Source organism: Trichoderma aggressivum, assembly GCF_033847375.1.
Source record: "Trichoderma aggressivum f. europaeum strain CBS 100526 chromosome Unknown scaffold_035, whole genome shotgun sequence".
Taxonomy (NCBI): Eukaryota; Fungi; Ascomycota; class Sordariomycetes; order Hypocreales; family Hypocreaceae; genus Trichoderma; species Trichoderma aggressivum.
The window spans coordinates 11,743-32,137 of NW_026946401.1; the positions used below are offsets into that span (position 1 = coordinate 11,743).

General features: G+C 47.8%; 5 protein-coding genes across 5 annotated transcripts; all 5 read right to left on the reverse strand.

Moving 5' to 3' along the window:
• Window positions 1-1,407: 1,407 nt before the first annotated feature.
• On the reverse strand, window positions 1,408-2,614 carry Triagg1_7667 (uncharacterized protein; the record flags this gene model as incomplete). Its single annotated transcript, XM_062902427.1, has 2 exons — window positions 1,408-2,201; window positions 2,266-2,614. The coding sequence occupies 2 exons, from the start codon at window positions 2,612-2,614 to the stop codon at window positions 1,408-1,410; spliced, it is 1,143 nt and encodes a 380-aa protein (XP_062753253.1).
• A 1,152-nt stretch (window positions 2,615-3,766) lies between these two features.
• Window positions 3,767-5,806, reverse strand: Triagg1_7668 (uncharacterized protein; the record flags this gene model as incomplete). The annotated part of the gene is made up of 1 exon (XM_062902429.1): window positions 3,767-5,806. The coding sequence occupies one exon, from the start codon at window positions 5,804-5,806 to the stop codon at window positions 3,767-3,769; it is 2,040 nt and encodes a 679-aa protein (XP_062753254.1).
• A 2,454-nt stretch (window positions 5,807-8,260) lies between these two features.
• On the reverse strand, window positions 8,261-10,235 carry Triagg1_7669 (uncharacterized protein; the record flags this gene model as incomplete). The annotated part of the gene is made up of 2 exons (XM_062902430.1): window positions 8,261-8,912; window positions 8,965-10,235. The coding sequence occupies 2 exons, from the start codon at window positions 10,233-10,235 to the stop codon at window positions 8,261-8,263; spliced, it is 1,923 nt and encodes a 640-aa protein (XP_062753255.1).
• A 1,366-nt stretch (window positions 10,236-11,601) lies between these two features.
• Triagg1_7670 (uncharacterized protein) lies at window positions 11,602-12,039 on the reverse strand (the record flags this gene model as incomplete). Its single annotated transcript, XM_062902431.1, has 2 exons — window positions 11,602-11,793; window positions 11,851-12,039. The coding sequence occupies 2 exons, from the start codon at window positions 12,037-12,039 to the stop codon at window positions 11,602-11,604; spliced, it is 381 nt and encodes a 126-aa protein (XP_062753256.1).
• A 3,932-nt stretch (window positions 12,040-15,971) lies between these two features.
• On the reverse strand, window positions 15,972-19,265 carry Triagg1_7671 (uncharacterized protein; the record flags this gene model as incomplete). The annotated part of the gene is made up of 1 exon (XM_062902432.1): window positions 15,972-19,265. The coding sequence occupies one exon, from the start codon at window positions 19,263-19,265 to the stop codon at window positions 15,972-15,974; it is 3,294 nt and encodes a 1,097-aa protein (XP_062753257.1).
• Window positions 19,266-20,395: the final 1,130 nt, after the last annotated feature.

The window sequence follows — 20,395 nt, forward strand, 5'->3', positions numbered from 1 at the left end:
AGTAGCTAAATAAGCTAGGTGGCTTATAAAGGTGTTTAGGTGTCAATGGCCCAGTTCAAAGGTGCGTTCCCTAGCTGTCAACAAACTAGCATAGTTAAGTAATTTTATAACACAAGCGCTAAGCCCCACTGTAAAGTTAATATACTTTTAAGGCCTTAATATTAAGTTTATTACTTAGCTCTAATAATATAAAAGGGATTTCCTAAGGGATAAACTTTATATTAGGTTTATATTAGTAAATAAGCTAGGCTAAATTAATAAGTAATTAATAAGGAATTAAATATAAGATATTTATATAATTATAAAAAATATTTTATAAATATAATTAAGTATTATTTTATATTTATAACTAACTATTTAACTATTTTAAATAAGTATAAAAAATAAAACTTATATATTTAGTTATACTAAACTAAATTAATAAATAATTTATTAATTTATTTATAAATTAATATTTATTTTATTAATCCTGCGTTAAATTAAGAGAATATTTCTTAATCCTCCTTTAATTAATTAGGAGGATTAACTTTAATCTAGTAGTGCCTAGTGTATAGGCTCCTTAGTTGCGACTATAAGTGTTAGGTCGTGATACTTAAGCACTAGCGGGGTATACCAATTCAAATTTTCACACAGCATACAATACTATTACCTATCACAAAACTATTCCTCTTCATTACTATGGCAGGGGAGAGTGGGTTTAAAGAGCAACCTGGATTGCCCAGGGGTCTTTTCTGGCAACACAACTTTATTAGCCCTGAGCATGAGAAACAGTTGGTTCGGATTTTTCTTAATGAGCTGAACTGGCCCCAAAAGGCCAGCAGTCGCCAGTCATTACACTACGGCTACACATTCGACTATAAGACCTTTGGGGTAGACCCAGATATCCCATATAAAGAGTTTCCTGACTGGCTCATACCATTGATCCCCACTACGGAGGCTCGCCCACCTGACCAGGTCTGTCTACAATACTATCCACCAGGCACAGGGATCCCGCCACACGTTGATGCTCATCGGGCTTACGACCAACTGTACGCGCTGTCTATCGGGTCGCCAATCTTAATGCAATTCCGTAACGGAGATCAGCGTGTTGATATTGACTTAATGCCGCGGGGGTTGATGAGAATGACTGGAGATGCGAGGCTGCACTGGACTCATGGCATTAAAAAGAGAAAGACGGACACTCTGACAGACGGGACAGTCAGGCCTCGCGAGAATAGGTGGAGCATCACGTATCGGTGGATTAGGGAAGGGGACTGTGAATGTGGAAATGTCACACTGTGTGATGTTGCTCAGCAGCGACTTGGAATTGAAAAGGAGAAAAGATCTGCAGTAACATCTTCTGTTACTCCCTAGGACCGCGAAATGCTCTCGGTGACGATGAAGGCTTAGGTTCAAAAGGAAGGTATTTTATTCAATAACACTCAGCCATTTATTGACTCTGTATGGAAAGCGAATGACAACTTTATCCTCCAAATGATTGCTGTAGCGTTGGTAATATTCAGGAGCTTCCTTGATACTGATTTCGGCTGAAACAATAAAGCCAGGTTTTGCTTTACCAGAGTGAACCATTTGGAGTACAGGCTCTGCGTGTTCCAAGGGAAGAACTATTTCTGTACCGATTGTCGAGGCTTTGCGCCATAACGCTGGTAGAGAGAACGGTACTTGACCAGGAAGATTTCCGAGGCGAGGACCACCTGCTGTGCTGTTGGCTCCGCCGTTCCAAGCTCCTCCAATAGCCATGCCTCCCCCAAAAGCTGTGACGTTGATCATCTGATTTATCACAATGCCATTAACCAACTGCCCGAAGGCATTCACAGCTTCGAAGCCGACGCAGTCTAGGCTGCGGTTCACTCCATTTGGTTCCCGTTCGAGTATCGCTGCCGCCGGATCGGTCTCGCCAAAATTGATTGGTATGGCGCCAGGTCCTCTAGCCTTGTCAAGACGCGACTGCACACGATCCACAGAGTATACTCTTGTGGCACCACGCAGCAGTGCAGAGTAAGCCGCAAGCAAGCCAACAGGCCCGGCGCCAAATATCGCGACACTATCACCAGGCTGAAAGCTGGAATAAGTCAGAGCACCCCAGGCCGTCGTGAAGATGTCGGAGATCATGAGATAATCAAGCTCAGCAGATGTGTTCTGAGATGTAATGGGATTTGGGATAAGTGAATCGTCGGCAAATGGGATCCTGGCGTATTCGGCTACGTGGCCAAATCTATCAGTCACAATAATATGCATACCCAACCGATTGGCAGAAATACTCACCCTGAAGACCTCCATAGCCCGGCGTACCGGTTCCAAAAGTGATGGGATGAGCTGAACCATAATGTCCGCTGTCGGCATTGTCCACTATGATAACATAATCCCCAATGCTCAACGACGACATTGCATCACCGACCTCTGAAATGTAACCCACAGCTTCATGGCCAAAGCCCCAGACTATTGTGGGAGTGTTGGCGTACCCATGATAGAAATGGAGATCGGAGCCACAGATTGCTGACGTCGTAATGCGAACAATTGCGTCTGTTCCATTCAAAATCGTAGTAACGGGCATGTCAATCACAGAGCCGTTATTCGGCTGGCTAATACTCTCATTCAGATTTTGAAGAGACATGATTGTGTCTTCAAAGTAGAATAATCACAAACTGTTGAAGACGAAGATGAGGTACACCATTATTTCTGAGTTTAGAAGACTCGTGAGATAATTATAGTGACACTTAGACAGCTGACTGATGGTAGGAAAAAACGCCTTCTGGCCGAACGAGTTGGTTATTACTAACGTGGGAACTCTCTAGATTGATTCATCCTCTTTGCTTATAGTGTACTCTGCATGTAACCGTTTTCCACAGAGAACTATGTCGTCGACGTTGAATCTGGACTTAATTACGTACCCTCAACTATCTCCGAACAAGGAAAGGTTCAATACATCAAATCCGATAAGCTACTGGATACTGGGATAGACAAAATAAATAAGTTTCATCGGCCATATACTTGCCATCGAGGATGTGCATATCCCAAACGCTCTACAGCAAACTAAGTATTGCAGGGTGAAGATACTACGCATCTATCCAGCAGCCGCGTCACCGTCTCCATTTCGCCGGCGTTACACAAAAGTCAATGACGTGTCTCCTGTAGCGCTGGAATCCGAACCTGGTTTTTCACAACATTTTCGTTACTCTCTCTGGTCGAGGTTTCAACGTAGCCACGTTTGGTGTTCTCAGAATTACGCCTAAGTCCACGATGCCAAATGCCAATACAAAGTTTCCATGGTATCTCTGCAATGTAGGATCAAGATGTGTAGTCGTGAGTAGGGCCACTTGCGGGAGCCTATCCCCTTAGCTGCGAAGAGATACTATCTACATCGCGAATAGGGATACCTATGATTTAGTGATTGGGGGAGCAAATTGAGATATCTAGTAGTCAGCGTGGCTTAGAGGATAGAGAAGATACTATTGATCCTCCATGATGTTGCTCAGTAATACTAAATTACCTCCAGCCTCTCCCAGTTCTTCTCAAGGACTACTATCTTCACAGAAGAGAGGCCGGCGCACTATAGAAGTCCAGTTTACTCTAAAGCTTTTTTCGAATTCTGTATTATTGCAGCAGCCTCATTATGTAGGATATATGTTTTTACTTATGAATCTGGCGGTTGTACTATCCATGGCGATTGGACTATTCAAAGACTCAATAACCCTTTCCTGATCGATTGGTCGATCTGTTTCTCATGTGGAATAACCAACTCTGAAGTCATGACGCATACCTTGATTTAATCAACCAAAATTAATGAGCCGGCTGCTCGGCCATTATTGGCCTTCGCAACAAAGACAATCATAAATTGGTCCCTTGGAACCTTCGCCAGTGGCGGATATTTGTCCCCAATCTTAGGCCGAGTGAGGCGAGCCGTCCATGTCCAGTTGTTGCCTTCCCAGGATACAAGAGACGATGGCTCGCCATTCGTAAAGGCTCTCAGTGAGCTTGCTAAATGGCAAGTTCCAGTAACCGTGATCACACGGGCTTCTAGTTCATTACTCTCTTCACTGATTGACTTTGTTGACAAAATCTTCAACACTGGCTTGGTTGAAGAGGCTAATGGAGGACTGGTACTTTGGAGTGGTATCTCATCCGACAGCAATGACGGCGCCAAAGGTGGACTTTCTCGGCGCCTCGACATAGCCTCATATGCAAAGGCGTATTTCAAGAGGTTGGAGTCCTGATATGCCCCGCCACAGAAAGTGAGTCCGACCGGCATCTTCTCCTCTGCAAGGGTCCCCATTGGGATGGTGATGCAGGGAACTCCAAGGTGCTTCAAAGAACGACCGCCATTTGCGTATTTGACGCCGTCTCTTAACGCGTCAAGCATGGATTCATAGTTCTCGTCCGAGTCGGCCAAGGCGACATCGCCGTTGGTCGGAAACACCACAACGTCGTACTTATTCTCGGCCATCCATTCTTCCAAGTCCCTCTCTCGCATTGCTTCTAAAGCTTTGAGGGCGGACTCACACCCGGGCAGGTCAATGAGACCGAATTTTCCTCGCTGCTTTACCACGGCGACCATATCTTCGTAGCGGACCTGGTTCTGCGATTCAGTGTGCTGTGAGGGGTCATCCATGGGAGCAATATGTGGGTGAATCTTGTCGAGCTCGGCGAAGGTGAAGTCTGGTAGCTTTTCATCGCCATTGCTGCGGAGGAAGTTGTCCCAACTCAAGGCAATCATGTCGCATCGTTCACGCGCCGCCCAATCCTGCGAAAGGCCGGCGACATTCATGCCTTGGCCAGGGAAGTCTTGTCTGGTGTAGTTCTCGAATAAGGGAAAGTCAGTCTCGATAACAGTAGCCCCCAGATTCTCAAGGTCTTTCCGTGCTCTTTCCCAGAGAACGAGAACTCCACTGGAGCAGGCATTTTTTGGCTTGGCGTCCCGAACTCCAATAAAGCATTTGGGGACTACAACTCGTTTGTTTCGAAGCGCGTCCGGGTCAGCCAACGACTGATAGTCCGCCGGACGGATGTCGCTGGCCTTTGGAAGTGGCACATACGGCTGCTCACGCCAGAAATCTGCGTCTCCAGAAGCGTTATCATCTGCAACAACGACATTCAGCACCTGGAACAAGTCTGACACAGTTTTCGTGTGAGGGACGACCTGGTCACAAGTTGGATATAACGGCCACAAGCCACGGCAAGGAATGACACTGCGTGAAGGGGCGTAGGCAACCAGCGCATTGTTGGACGCTGGAGAGCGGCCTGATGTGACAGCTTCTCCAGCAAACCCAAATGCAGCAAAGCCTGCCGCCGTAGAGACTCCGCAGCCGTAGGAGGAACCAGAGGCATAAGCGGTGCACATGTACTTTTGGTTGTATGGACTCTCGGAGCGGCCATACAGACCGCGTTGACAACCACCGTCCGCCATTGGCGGCATGTTGGTCTTTCCCAAGACAACCGCTCCCGCTTTGCGGAGCAACTCCACAATGGCTGCATCCGATGATGCTTTGAGACTAGCGAAAGCAGGTGATGCAGCAGATACGGTCATGCCTTTGACCTTGTAGCCATCCTTGACCGTGAACGGGATACCCTCCAGAGTCCGTGGTGGCTTTCCAGAAGCGCGGAAGTCATCCGAGGCTTGGGCCTCTGTGAAGACATCAGGGTTAAGGACACAGATCGAGTTGAGACGTGGACCCCGGCAGTCATACTTGCCGATGCGATGCAGGTAGAGAGAGACTAGCTCGACGCTTGTGATGACTCGAGTGTTTAGCAACTGTTTGAGATCGCTAATGCTTGCCTCAAGCAAGCTGAAAGACGCCTTGTCTGTCATGGTGAAAGAAGGATGAGTGTGAGTTGTGGGATAGGATATGGATTCCTAGTTGATTACAAGAGACTGAGCATATCTTGAGGTAATAGACAATATTTATAGAATTCCAGTTGCAATATTAACCAGCTTGTACACCCAGATCGATATGGTCTCCGAAGTTGAACGCGCCCATGTCTTGACATTCTCGGAGCTTCGGCTGGCCGCGGTCCCTATAAAGATATTGTTTTACAGGCTCTCGATCAATATTATTGGACTATCGTGTGAAAGTCCCGAAAGGAAGATGAAGCATTCAACTTCGGAGGTTATAGGTTAGCTAATCCGGAAAGCCGTTTTTGTAAGTTCGAAGCGAAAGCTCCATGACTAATGGAAGCACCCTATTGGCTGGCACAACCACCCAATACCCGGATGTTGGTCCACAGTGAAGCTTTCCGAGAGCTCTGAGGGGTCAATCGAACCGAGAACTCGAAAAGCGCCAGGGTTACTGGTTTGGGAACATCGGAGAGTAGTCAGCGTCTGACCTTACGAGGGGAGGGCTCATGTCCGCTTGTTCCTTGCTCCGATGTAAACTCCAGCATCCACAATCTGTGTTCTTAACAATGGGGGGCTCCAAGAAAGCTGAATGCTGTTGGACATGTAAAATAAGGCATGTCAAATGTGACGCAACTCCGGCGGCCTGTGTGCAGTGCACAAGTCGAGAGATCAACTGCCATGGATATGGCCCAAAACCATTTTGGATGAATGGTGGTGAAGAGGAGGAGCGAGAAAGGCAGCTTATCAAGCGCGCCGTCAAGAAAAATTTCAAGCGGAAAAAGAAGCTTCAGCATCGCCTAGTCAAGAAACAGGATCATCCACAACCTCGAAATCAAAACCCAATTCTGCCAAGGTTGTTGCCGGATGTAGAGATTGCAACCCCTCACGGTAAGTCCAAGTCTCATGGCCTGCATACCGTTAGCATTTGGAATGGTTAGAGATATACTTACCCCATAACATGTATTTGCTTATTTAGAGACCACAGCATCACCAATACGGACCCCACAATCGTTACAAAGTCGCGTTTCCTTCGACCGCTCATTTCCAGAGCCCCTACAATATGACGAAGCAAGTCTTTTGATGCATTATCTGGACTATGTATTCCCCTACCAATACCCATTCTCTGAAAAGGGAAATTGGTCCCGTGGCTGGCTTCTGTGGCTCTTGAGCAAAAATGGACCGCTTTATCGAGCATCAATGGGCCTCGCAGCGCTGCATCGGCGATCACTTCAAGGCGGAATCGAGAGCCACCATCTTGAACTTGAGTTTCACACCAAGGCCCTAAGACAACTTCAGGAATTTATTATTTCCTTTAACATAAATGAGCTTCGACCCGAGGACGAGAATCTCGTTGAGGCAATAACATGTGGCGTGGCTCTCATTAGCTTTGAGGTGAGTCAAGTCACTCATTTGAGGTTGGAGCTGGAAAGGTACCCAATGAAGCCCTAACAGCTGAAAGGTCCTCAGAGGGAGCACGGGTAACTGGCAACCTCATCTATGCGCTATGGCGTCAATTGCCATAGCAGTTCATAAACAGCATAAGCTTCCACAGTCACCAGATCAACTCCCCCTTCCACTGTTCGAAAACAAAAACACTGCAGCCCTAGCGTTCCACACCCCAGTATTGTTGTGGATGGACATATTGGCCTGCATAGCAACCCTGAAAAAACCAAAGCTGCCATACGAAGAATGGCTGGGTCCAAGTTGCAACTTTGAGCTTGTACGTATCATGGGATGTCATAACTCCGTGATGAAAGCCATTGGCAATTTGGGAGCCTTGCAGGAGTGGAAGTTGGAAGTCTTCGACGTAAATCACCTTAAAAATGCGCAATTCTGGAGGAAAATACAATGCATCGAAGATGAACTCGAAGATTGCATGGAAGCAATCCCCATAATTTCATCGGAGGTTCGTAAACTATCACCTTGAACGATCGTTTGCCATAGCTGACACAAGCAAAGTCACTATGCCGATCTAATGAAGGGTGTGCCACTCGTGTATTTGCCGCTGCAGCGTTGGTGCAACTTCGGGTTCTCGACGCTCAGATCTCACCACGTCCCTCGTCAACTAAAATAAGGAGAGCAGTGAGCCGCACGATGTCGGAGATCCAGGTGATCCGGGGCACAATTTCTCCTCGACAGCTGGTCTGGCCAATCTGCGTCGTTGGCTGTGTAGCTGATGCAGATCAGAGATACTTCTTTGAGCATCTCCTGGAGAATGTACTCTCTGAAGGGAGCAGCATATTTGGAAATTGTGGAACGGTACTGGACATTTTGCGAAATTGTTGGAAGTTCCAGACTAAGCAGCCGGATATTCAATGGGACTGTGGCAGTACAATGAAGCATATGGGTATATGCGCTCTACTTATATAAGTAATAGTGTATAGTATGTGGAAATCTACTTAAAGCAAGTGTACTGCGTCTTGATGCCTACGCAACCGACTTGACAGCGGCAATGATACCATCCACACTTAGCCCCTGGGCATTGATCTGCTCATATAGGCCACCACTACCTTCTCGAATAGCACCAATGCACTTGTACTTCGGTGTGAGATTGCGCTCAAGCAGTTGAGACCCGAGGCGAGACCCAAGACCAGTCTTCTGAGCAATAGACTCCACAACAACCACAAAGGGAGAAGAGCCGTAGAGCTTGATTGTCTCCTCGTCGACGATATTAAGTGTCGGCTTATTGATAAGACCAACGTCAATACCCTCCTTCCTAAGGCGCTCGACGGCATCAAGGGATCGGAACACCATATCACCGTACGAGACGACGTAGCCGGCAGAACCACGACGAATCACTTCTTCTTTTCCAGGAACAAACTCGTACCCCTCGCCATAGAGTAGCTGGTCAGAAGAACCGTCCTTTAAAAGATAAGGAACAGGGGACCTAATGGAGAAGATGAAGCGCAGACCCTTGTCGAAGAAGACTTTCTTCACTACCGCCTTCATCTGTTCGCCGTCCGCTGGAAAGTAAAGAGTGGTGGTCTCGGCATCCATCAGACCATTGTCCGCAAAGAAATGATTTAATCCAAAGTGGCATGTATTATCCGCCATTCCTGATATTCCTGAATGCGAAAAACTACTATTCATCAGCTCTTGGCCATCTTCGTATTGGGGAGAAAATTGCGTACTGTGACAACACGCTGCACTCATTAAGACGAGCCATCGTAATTTCAGAAATGATCATTTCCAAGAAAGCTGAAAAGGTTGAAAAGACTCCTTGGCGCTCTCCGTTGCTTCTAAAACCGAAGCCAGCGGCAGCAGAAAAGTTTCCGCGCTCCATGACTCCTGACGGAACGAAAACTTCGGGATGTTTGGTATGAATAGACTTCAAGCCGGTCGAGCCTTCCAGATCGGAATCAATAACCATAACTCGACGGATGGCTTCCTCTTTGCTCAATGTGTCGAGAACCGAGTTGACTGCCTCACCAAAGATAACGCGATTGGCACCTTCGTCTTTGGTGGAGCCAAGATACTGGTGCGGATCTCGTCCGGGCTTGATTTGGTCATAGAAAGCGAGCTGTTCCGGCTTGTAGCCTCGCTTTGTAAGGTACTCGCGAGCAATATCAACCTTGATCACTTCATGGGCGGAAGTCTGGCCCTCTATGCCCTCAATACCTGCCGCCATTTTACGGTTTGAGACGACGGCAGCAGGACCGTCATGGTTGATCACCTCACAGATGGCGGGATAAAGTGAGTCAAGGTCCTCTCCTTGAGCGCTGACGACTTTGATTCCATGACCCTCTATAGTACGGGCCATTTCGAAGCCTTTCAGATACTCTGAGGGGTGTCCGGCGATTGTGACATCGTTATTGTCAATGAAGAGCTTGACTCGTAGATTGTTGGCCGCTGCAATTCTTGCCGCTTCTGCGTCGTTACCTTCTTGCTGGGAGCCATCTGAACCTAACAGAATTACGTTCTTGTTCTTATTGGCCATAGCAATACCATTCACCATGCCCCACATGTGGCCGAGTCTCCCGGAGCTGAACTTAATGCCCGGGGTCAACCCCAATTCCGGATGGCCTGGAAGCTTTGAGTCGGCAGCACGGTACTGCAGAAGGTGATCGGGTTCGATCTTGCCATCGAGGGCAGCAAGCAAATATTGTGTAGCGACACGATGTCCGGCCTCGTCGAACAGGGTATCCACGAAACTCTCAGGTGCATTGTTGATAAATGCCAAAAGAATGCATACCTCCGGGGCTGTGTCATAGGGACCTCCAGTGTGGCCAGCGACTCCCCGAGCCGCGCCGGTGGCGGTGAAGGCGATAATAGCGTCTCGGAATACATCAATGTTGTGCTGGAGATCTCGTCTCTGTTGATCTGATAGTCTAGGATTTTTGTGATCAAGCTTGAGCTTTTTGAACTGGGTCAGATCAACAGGGAATTTGAGTTCCGAGGTCATGATGACGATTAACAAACACAAGGCCTAGTATACTGTGGAAAGATAGACGAGGATCAATCGCACAACACGTAAAAGACAAGGCTAGCTTCGAGTTGGGATTTGAAGATTTTTTATCAAGAATCTAAGATTTCTTGGTTTGAAAATGGGGAGCGGGCTTTATAACTGCTTCGAAGGAGCTTTATGAGTGTTCCTAAGTACCCCGCGAGGGACATTTACATTACATCATAGGCTAATAAAAATGTTATGAACCTGCTTAGGCAATGTCGTGTAATCCCACAAAGTTCGCCACATAGCGTCAGGAAACATACTATTTGTTGAAAGAGTGGGAAAAAAAAACCCCGGCAGACGTGAGTAGGTGATCCAGTTGGCTGCGAGTGCGAATGCGGGATAGTATACATCAGCCACAATCGAGAAAATCATTTTACACAGGCCACTATGCTATATCCAGTATGCAACTATGTATGACCGGCAGGGTGGGAGCAATCTGCAAGCCAGGATGACGTCCATTTCTAGGGGACTTTTAACATGCCTTGCATGCGTACGTCTAATATTTGGGCTCTTGATCGAAGCAAGCTATGGCATGAACAGAAACTTCATCCAAGGTGTGCTCATACAGAATAAAGAATTTGTCTGATTTGTTATATACAACAGCATAGCGACACAATATGCAATCGATTCCATCAAATATGATACGACGGTTGGTTATTGCTCACGGTAGTCCTTTGAAGCTATAGGTATGATACAGTTCGTTGGCTTGGCAGGAGCAAGAGCTCATTTACATAATCCGATACCATGCCTGTCAGTGCCTATAAATATGATGAATACGTCGTGATAATTCATTCCCTTTTTCATGGTAATGTTGAATTACTAGCCAGGAACTCTTGGCTTGGTGACAGGCCAAAGCGCTTTCCTAGTCATGAGTCTCGGTTAAACTCATACTCGCAATATAATCGAAGACCCGGCTGGCCTCTTCACACGTTCTGGCCGTCAAACTGCAAAGATGGAAATCAAAAAAGCAGAGTGTAAAGGTCTTGGAGGGGAGTGTGCTCCATAAACACACGGAGGATATTGCCCTTTGAGGCTGCTTTGGTATTACGCAGCGAAGGATTGTTTTCCCGCCAGCGCGCGAGCGGAGAAACTAATGCGTGTTGGTTCTCAGGCTATCACGTATCACTTTGGTTGCGAGCTTTACGGAGCCCTGAAGTACTTCTGGTGGCGAACTGTGGGGAGCGCGCTCTGTTGCCTTGTCAACACTAACATGTGCTCCATGATTGAAGCAATTGCCCAATTGCCAGGTATAATAATAGGCGCCCGATCTTAGATATTCCCTCCACAGGTAAACGCTACGATATGTGAAGCTTTTTTGTCAAGATGTCTGCCACTGTTCGTCAGAATGGGCAGTTGTCATCGTGTGAGCATTGTCGCAAATCAAAACTGCGCTGTGATCATGGTCGACCTCAATGTGCTCGCTGCACCAGACGCCGGCTGACTGGGCAATGCTTCTATCATCCTGCGCCAATGGCCCGACGCCAGCGCAGCGAGTCGCGTGTGGTCGAACCTTTGTAAGTCATGGCAATTCTTAATTCACACGACGTTTACGCGATTACAAACTTACACGCCAATCTGGCCCCTCTAGACTTCCAGCAAATGTTACCCAGCCGCCGCTTGAGACCTTGGCAGAGGTATCGAGTTTGACAACGTTGTCCTCAGGTTCATCTTCGTCCTTGCTGACATCTTCTTCGGCCACATCGATTTCTTCTCCATTTAATCTAGCCAACGGTTTGGTTACCATGTAAATTTCCATCTTGTCACTAACAGAGGCTGATCGAACGACATCCTCACGTCAATATCCATCGCTGACTCACTCCGGAGTTTCTCATCTGCAGCAACCGTTCCGTGCGAATTCTTCTCTCGTAAGGGAGGATGAGAACTTACTGCAACTGCTCCTTGAGCACTATTCCCACCCAGATCTCGAAGAACTAGTCGATAACTGGTATAAAGATCTCGGAGACAGTCCAATTGGTGGTCCTTTAGCCAAGGCGGCTTGGCGTGCCATCCAGAGCAATTTACAGAACCTTCATTTCAGCCGATTACTGAATCGTCTCCAGGCCACCTCTCTCGAGATTTTTGAGCACACTTCTCTACCTTTTTTGAGCACACTTCTCTACTACTCAACATGCCTACGACGGCCGCAGACGGTGCTCTTGAAAAGGAACTTTGCACTATCCGGTGGGAACTGTTGGAATGTATTTCGCGCTCATCGGGATGGTTATCGCATCGGTTTAAAATCCCGGCACTAGCTTCTCGGGTCGCAAGTGGTTTGGTGACCGTAAGGCAACGTCCAGTGATGCCTTTGACGCCTGTATACGATGCGACGCTCTGTGCAATCGTGTTGGCCAAATGAACGACCTATCTGTGTGGATTGCGGTCCTGGCCACCACACTCTCCACCTGGTGTTCCGGGGACGACTCTTGTAAGACCTGGCGTCTAATGGGGAATTTGTCGTCCACCATATTCGCCCTCAACTACCACAGGGGCTTTCGGGATGACACGAATACCCCGGCATACTTGGTCGAGCTTCGCAAATGAGCCATTGCCCTATCACATGAACTGGATAAGTCCTTGGCGACGTTTGTCGGTCAACCACTACGCTTGAATAGGAGATACCGTACTATAGAATTGCCCCTTGATCTCTCGGACTCGGTAATTGTCGGGCCTGCTGCAACGTTAGCGCTAGAAATATCACGGCTAGATGGTAATGGTTGGAATAAAGACATGAGCGTATATCCGGCTTCTCGTCAACGAGCAATTGTTTCGCTAAGCTCAATCCGTGAGGAAGTTCTTGAGTTGTCACTGGGAAGCATAACTCAAGATCTCGTTCATGAAGCTCAGTAAGCAATGGACAAAGAGCAACCCCCATCCACCCCCCCTCTCTAAATTCTTTTGTTCTGTTGTGATTAAGTGGCTGACATGCTTATTTAGGGAAATATTGACTCGGGCATCCTCGACCTGGGAGACAATGCCTCAGTTCATGCTGTATGAGCCATCCTTATGGGGCCAAATGTCACCTCCAGCCATTCTAATGCTGTTGAGCCTAAAACTTGAGTATTTGTATGGCAAGTTTCTTCTATACAAGGTGCTAGTGAGTCAAAGTAGTAGCTATCGCCATGCATTGGTTCAAATCTCCCACGAGACCCTAGGAATAGTGTTCTCAGTAATGAAGAAGAGAGATCTTATTGGCCCCCATATGGTCGATTTGGAATGGACGGTAAGTATAAGTAGCTCCAGGCTTGCATTGCTGGTACAAACTGACCAGCTCAAGATGGTATTTTACGCGATGCCATGCGCGAGCGTCTTGGTTCTAGAGTTATTTAGACTAGCTAGCTCACCAAAACCAGAGCTATCCGTCGCTTCGAACGGATCGACCATCATCCAAGACATCAGCGTTCTCATATCGTGCTAAGATTTGCTAACTAAGTCAGGAACGGGCAATTATGAACTCTGCAAACAGGCTCAGTTGGTCTTTTCAAAAGCTCTGGATCAGATCCTGAATCATGAGGTGCCTTTAATGCGTTCACTGCTAGACAGTCCAATCGTAAACACGTACGTTACACCGTCGGCAGAGCTTCCTGAGGCGCACAACCCGGACACTATTACTCAAGATCTGCAATGGAAAGCACGGTTGGATACTATTGACTTCCAAGAGGAACTATGGCTGGAGATGCTAAAACCTCCTACCAAGATCTTGACGATTACTGAAGCTGGTGACACGGTAAGCTTCAGGGTACCAATAAAGGTTTATATATAGCTGATTCTGGAATACTGCGTATCTAGAAGGCGACAAAACATAAAAAGAGCATCTCACATCTCGCTGCAGGAGAGTTCCTGACGTATTTGAGACTGACAGTGGTGAGGAGGCAAGCTCGCTCTTAATAAGCTCAATTTGTGGTAAATCTCTCCAACTCAACCCATCTAGCTGTTGCTTGACTCAATTCTTTCCATCTTTAGCTTTGAATCAAGGAGTTGCGCATGCTTTTCTAGAGTTGGATGGTCGATAATTTCTTCTATTGTAATATCTGGCGCAATTTGCGCTTTGTAGTGTGCTAGTAATAACACTGTGGCTGCATGACCACCGCCTACTTCGTCATACGGCGTTATTGGAGAGACATACTCAAATTTTTCAGGGCTAGTGAATCAGACGGGTTGCCAATTTTTTCGTACCTTTAGCGATTAGTGCTTCAGTCCTCATACGCTGACTTCACCGTCATCGTCCAGCTGCAATTCATCACCATTCGGAGGTAATGAGTGCAACTCACCACGTTCGCGGTCGATTTCACTTTGGGCTATTACTGTGGAAACATCATTTGACAAAAACATGGATATTTCCAGAACTAAACTTTTGAAGAGATTCTGAGCTCATAGAGCAAGATCCTCGTTGCAATAAATAGTCACTTCAATCTTATTGCCCTTGGGGATAGAGATAATACACATGTCCGTAGAATTACGTGAAGAACATCGAAGATTCACATCGGACTGTGCCTTCAAGTGATTAATTTTTAAGGAAAGAACAACGTCAATATTTCAATATATCAAGATCCATTCGTATAGTGTTGACCGCGGCCCACGCTGTGCGGGCTTCCATAAAACAATTAAAAGCAAAAGATTCGCGATGAATCGAGGCAATATAACGATCTTGAATTGCTTCTAAATATTCGCGGTCGTCATGCGAAAGCAAGTCTCAATTCTAATCGGAGCGATGTTGACGTAAAGACTCAACCATGTCGTCTCCACTTGAGATGGGCAATGTTCTGCCGGACCTACATGAATGTTTTCAGTGATTTGGAACCAGGATTGTTCGGTTATAAGTCCTGGCGACAGGATATTGATATGACTGACTAGAAGGTGATAGCTGTATCATCTTCGTCATATGTGTACGGTGCGTCTCTGCTTGCCAAATACATTCAGCTTCTTTTTGCTGTTCTACACCGATTGCCTTTGCTGCAAGTATGGAAAAGCTCGGATGAGTCGGCAGCACGTGATCATCAAAGGCGTCGGATAAGTCAAACTCGATATATGATAAGAAGTTGCGTCGTATTGAGTGTGAGAAAGGTCGTTGCAAGCGCGCAGAAGCTCTCCCTGGTAGGGTCAGTGGTTATCATTCGTACACTGCCCTCGTTGATGATGGAATCTTGACTGTTAGTAACCATAGTGTCGATCTAGCCATGAATCTCTTATTGAGATTTGGTATTCTGGCACACGTGTTCATGCTTTAGATACGATTTTCTCCGCAGAATTTGCAGAATCTAGGAACAAAGCGCTACAAATGCAGTGCGCAAAATTGAATTGCGTGTAATCACAGTCTTGAACACCGTGAGGGGTCCTCTTTTTCTAGAGAGGAGAAGAAAAGGTTATGGTGATGCCGCATCCTCGACTTTCATCAGGTCGTCTGCAAAGGCCCAGGTGTGAAAGTCCGTTGCTGTAATGAACTATTGCACGTTATCTATACCTGGGTATCTGTAAATACGTTGAGATGTACCTTCGAACTGCATCATCCTGTAATCGTGCTGTCGGTACTTGGCTCTTCACAGTTTCAACCATCGAGCCCGTAATTGACTCTGAGCAAGGTTTAGCCATAGGTTGCCTGTTAGAAAGTATTGACATACTTTTGACTGTGATATATTTTCACATTTGACTTCAATTTAACATAGTTCCTAAATACCCTCAATTAAAAATACTTCATCTTATCCAAGACACCCACGATGTTACCCACTGCCATGTCCCCACCCCCTCCAACTGAAGGACAAGGGGTTGATTGTATGGAACATCAGGCACTTCTGATGACTGCTCCAGAGATTCATGCACCTCACGAGACTGTTCGTGCGTAAGATGTCGCTGAACATCATCACACTTTCTGAAAATCTCCTCCCTGTACAGCCCATACCTATCTGAGTAAAACTGAGCGTTAAAGTGAATAGCACTCAAGAGGTGGTTGAGCAGAGAATTCGCATCTTGCTTCATAATAAGGTTGGTCTTAACATCCGCTCCGAGATTTAGCATCAGTAACGCTAGGTCTAGGAGGGCTAGCACGATGCGGGGGTTTTCAAAATTGAAAAAGTCCGGAGGGTTCCACGAGGTTATGATAGCCTGGATGTACCGGAGCACAAATGTCCACGGTGTCCAGCAGATGGCACCAGAGCTGTGCCACCGGTCTGTCCAAAGCGGCGCTAGCTGCGGCGCTAGCTGAACGGGATCAGACACAGAGAATTTTACGACTGACAAAGCCTCGACTATGTGTTGACGGACGAGCCCATCCTTCTCTTCGATGTAATGGATGAGGAGGTAGACTTCCCGCGGAACGCGCTGCTGGGATGGGTGATCGATATTCATCAGCACGGGTAGGTACCAGAGAGGCGCGCTGAAGGCGCAGCGCATGAATAATTTGGCTCTAGTATCTAGTTCTAGGCGAGAACAGCCATGATCGCATGAGCCGCGGATGATGGCGTCGCGCTCAGAATTGCCCGCTAAGGGGTCGTCCACGCCAGACTTGGGTAGGAGTCTGTCGAGTTCTGGTAGATACCGCTGGTGGAACTTTTGGCTCAGAGGCTCGGAGATGTTCTTCTCGTAGATAAATAACCTGGTCAGTCCTGAGTGGTATTTCTTCTCTATGTAACCTTCGTTGCTGACTGGGGAAGGAATCAACTGCAGCTCGGCTAGCGCAGACGAGAGCAAGGCATGCTCTGGGTCAAACTTGGTATCCGTGGTGAGGGCCTGGATTTTCTGCCAATTGGGGTCGAGTTGGAGGAACTCGACGACGGTACGGTGGAGAAATCCCACGACGGAGTATGCCTCGTGATGTACCTGGTTTCCCCCATCTAGTCTCTGAACCTCCAGCAGCCCGCAGCAGCGACTCCGCAGACGGCCTTCAATCGACTTATTGATCCATCTGATAGTCCTGTCCGCCAGAGGTTTTATAGGCTTGGAGAAGACCCTATCGTAATCTTCATCCTCGGCAAAGTACAACTGAACGGCTGTCATGGGATATTCTTCACCGAAGCTGAGGCTCAGGATGGAAAGTTGTAGATATTTCGAGCTCTGTACGCGATATTTTGAATCGATAGCGCCAAGCATTCTATCGTAGAGCTTTTCGAGGTCCGCTGGAAGATTGTTGATCTCCTGGAGCATCTCCGGGACCGAGTCATAGTCTTGTAGTTGCCGTGTGAGAATGCGGATTACCAGCACGACCCAGAGGAATACGCCGCAGGCCCGTGTAGTAATAATGTCGATGAGTTTGGCGGTAATACCCACTTCTACCTCTTCCATGTCGTTCAAGATAGAATTGCTGTAGAGGTGATCCTCGACATATTTGAGTATGTCCGGGCCGGTAAGGTCCTGGAGACACAGTTGTGGGCATGTGGCGAATCTCTCGCAGCACACAGGGATGGGCCTGCTCGATAGCAGAATTTTTATCGAAGATGACTGCGTAGCCTGATTGAACAAGTCACACAGCTCATTCAGATCTCCAGCATACTCATCTAGCCCGTCGACAACAAAGCAGATTCGCATATCGGCAGGAATCACGTCCACGAGCCGGCTGAATGCGAGCTTTAGCTCTACCCCTGATAGATCGAGAGCTCCACGAATCTGGTCAGTGAGAATCTCACGGCAGACGTCTGGGAATAGTCGCAGGTCCAGTCCAGGCCGCGCAGTGAGTATCTGGAAAAGTAACCCTCGAAGGAGGCCAATATGCGACTTCTGGAGAGGCGTCCCGGCGTACCAGAAGTAAAAGGTCCCCAGTGAAAGTTGTGCGTCGCCTCTGGAACAGGCCCAAGTCTGAACGGCATCATGGAAGCGCTTCTCTCCAAGCACGTATTTGAGCAGGGATGACTTACCAGACCCAGCTTTACCCGAAACCCAAAAGCAGCCGGAATCCTGAGATAGCCACTCTAGCAGCCCGTCGTCCGCGCCGGGTTTTTTCGGCTCTAGAATCCAGTTGAAGGTTTTAGCATGGACGGGCGAAATTTCTTCTTGTCTCTGATAAATACCACGAAAATGCAACGCGTCCAGGAGGACCTTGCTGCAGTCTTTAGTGGCCTGTGTCGAGAAGCCAGCCAGGCCTGTCGTCCCTTCATTGGTGAAGTTCGTGGAAGATTGATACTGCGACCATTTGGTATCTTTAAGAATATCATCGTGGATAGAGTTGGCGACGTTGATGTTGTTCGGTTGTAACTTTGACGATGGGAATGCAGCGACTGAAGCTGGGTGGGCGAGAATTGTAGGTTGCCTGCTGCCACGGGTCGTCAGGATGGCAGCCATGACATCCGGATTGGCCAGACAGTCTTGCGAATGAAGGGCAACAGCCTCTATTATCTCGTCGCTTTTGCCGCGGATATCCTCGAGTGTCTCCGACTGACGCATCTGGTAGGTATTGAGAACGAACAACAGCCGAAGCGCCAGCTGAGATCGAAAGTCGTCATGTCGCTTCCTCAGGTCCTCGATCTCGCCCTTCTTCCATGTCGTTTTGAGAGCTATCTTTGCTCTGTTCAACCTTGCTCTAACACTCTCCTTGGCAGCCCGGATTTGGGGCTCGAGGGACGGGTCCGTGTGTCTACCCGCCTCGTTATTGGCTTCGACAGGTACTAGGCCATTCTTATTTACGCCTGTCCCAGAGTGACCGGTATCTTTCTCTTTAGCCTCGCTGTTTTCCGCCTGAGAACCGGGATTTTCGGTCTTCTGATTTAAAACCAGACCAGCGATGTACTCTTGTATTTCGTCCGAGATAGCTCTGCACTGCTGAGCCACCTCAATCAAGCCTCTCTCTTCGGTCGTCAAAGGCTTCTTCTCGAGAGGGCGATAATATTCGAACAAACCAGTCCCGATCTTTTCTAAATCGGCCGACATCTTGCTCAAGTGTATGACAGAGGCTCCTGAGCCATTTGCCGCAACTTCTCTGGTCGCATTGAAGACTTTGACACCAAAGTCGAGAAACTGGGCGATGGAGCTGGCAAGCCCGACGGCTGCTAAAGCCTCCATGTTGCCTTTATTTCGGGAGTAGGATATGGAAGTTGGCTTCGAGAGGGATGAAAACGCGAGTCAAGACCTGCGCATGAGAAATCCCATACTCTAGAACTGGTGAGTTAGACAACGAGCGATATGTAGTTGCCTAGCAAGGCAGCATCGAGGGTTGCATAACCACGATCACGTGTACTTGGGTACCAATCGTATTGCCTTGTATGCCTTAATGACTCCCAAGATCATTGGCCGGCGAACGCCGTTACACAGGGCGGACAGCTGGGCTTATCCACGCGACAGGGTCAACCGGCCTTCGCCACAGATGGTGCGAGGTATTCTTAATAACAATCCTGAAGCATTCAAACCAAGCCTCCTATTAGGTACTGTTAATAGGCTATAATTAGATTATCGAGAACTGAGTTCTTGTCACCAGGGCTCAGCGGAACACAAGGGCCGCTCTTTTGCTTTCTCGACTTCGTCTTTCTGTGAGCTCCATAATGTCGTTGCCGCTGTCACGGAAGCTTGCCGGATCCATGGACTTGGTCTCGGAAAACCCAAAGATGGCCCGCCATGGGGACCTCCCTACAAGACAAAAAAACCAACCTGGGTCAAATGCGAGGCGGAATAACATGGGCTGTTGCTTGTTGCAACTTGCCATGACTCCATTTTATGACGCCTGATGATACGCATTTCTCTTGGCTCTCTGAGCATTTGCCGTCCCACCTAGTATGTTCATGGTGATGGCGGTGGTGATGGCTTTTCGCTCCTATTGTGGTGCAGATCGTACCTAGATTGCTCCTCCCCCGCCAAACTGTTAGCAAATGGATTACCGTACTCCACCAGTCAGTCACATCACCACAGTCACGGGGGAGGAGGTTCTCGACTTCGGCTACGCATGCCGTTGTCAACAGCTTTTCAAATCCGGCATTCAGTTAGCGGGCGCACAAGTGTATCGAGGCCGACGCCTGTAATACATAGCCATTGTCGGCAAGCAGCCGCAACAACTCATGCACGCCACAGAATGTACCCCTGTCACTCCGAGCTCCGATCGGAGTAGAGGTCCGAATGGTCAATTTGGTCCGGGTCTCTGACCAGAGAACTTGTGTAAGTGTGTTCTGTGAAGGCTGCGGTAATTGGGATATATGATCGTC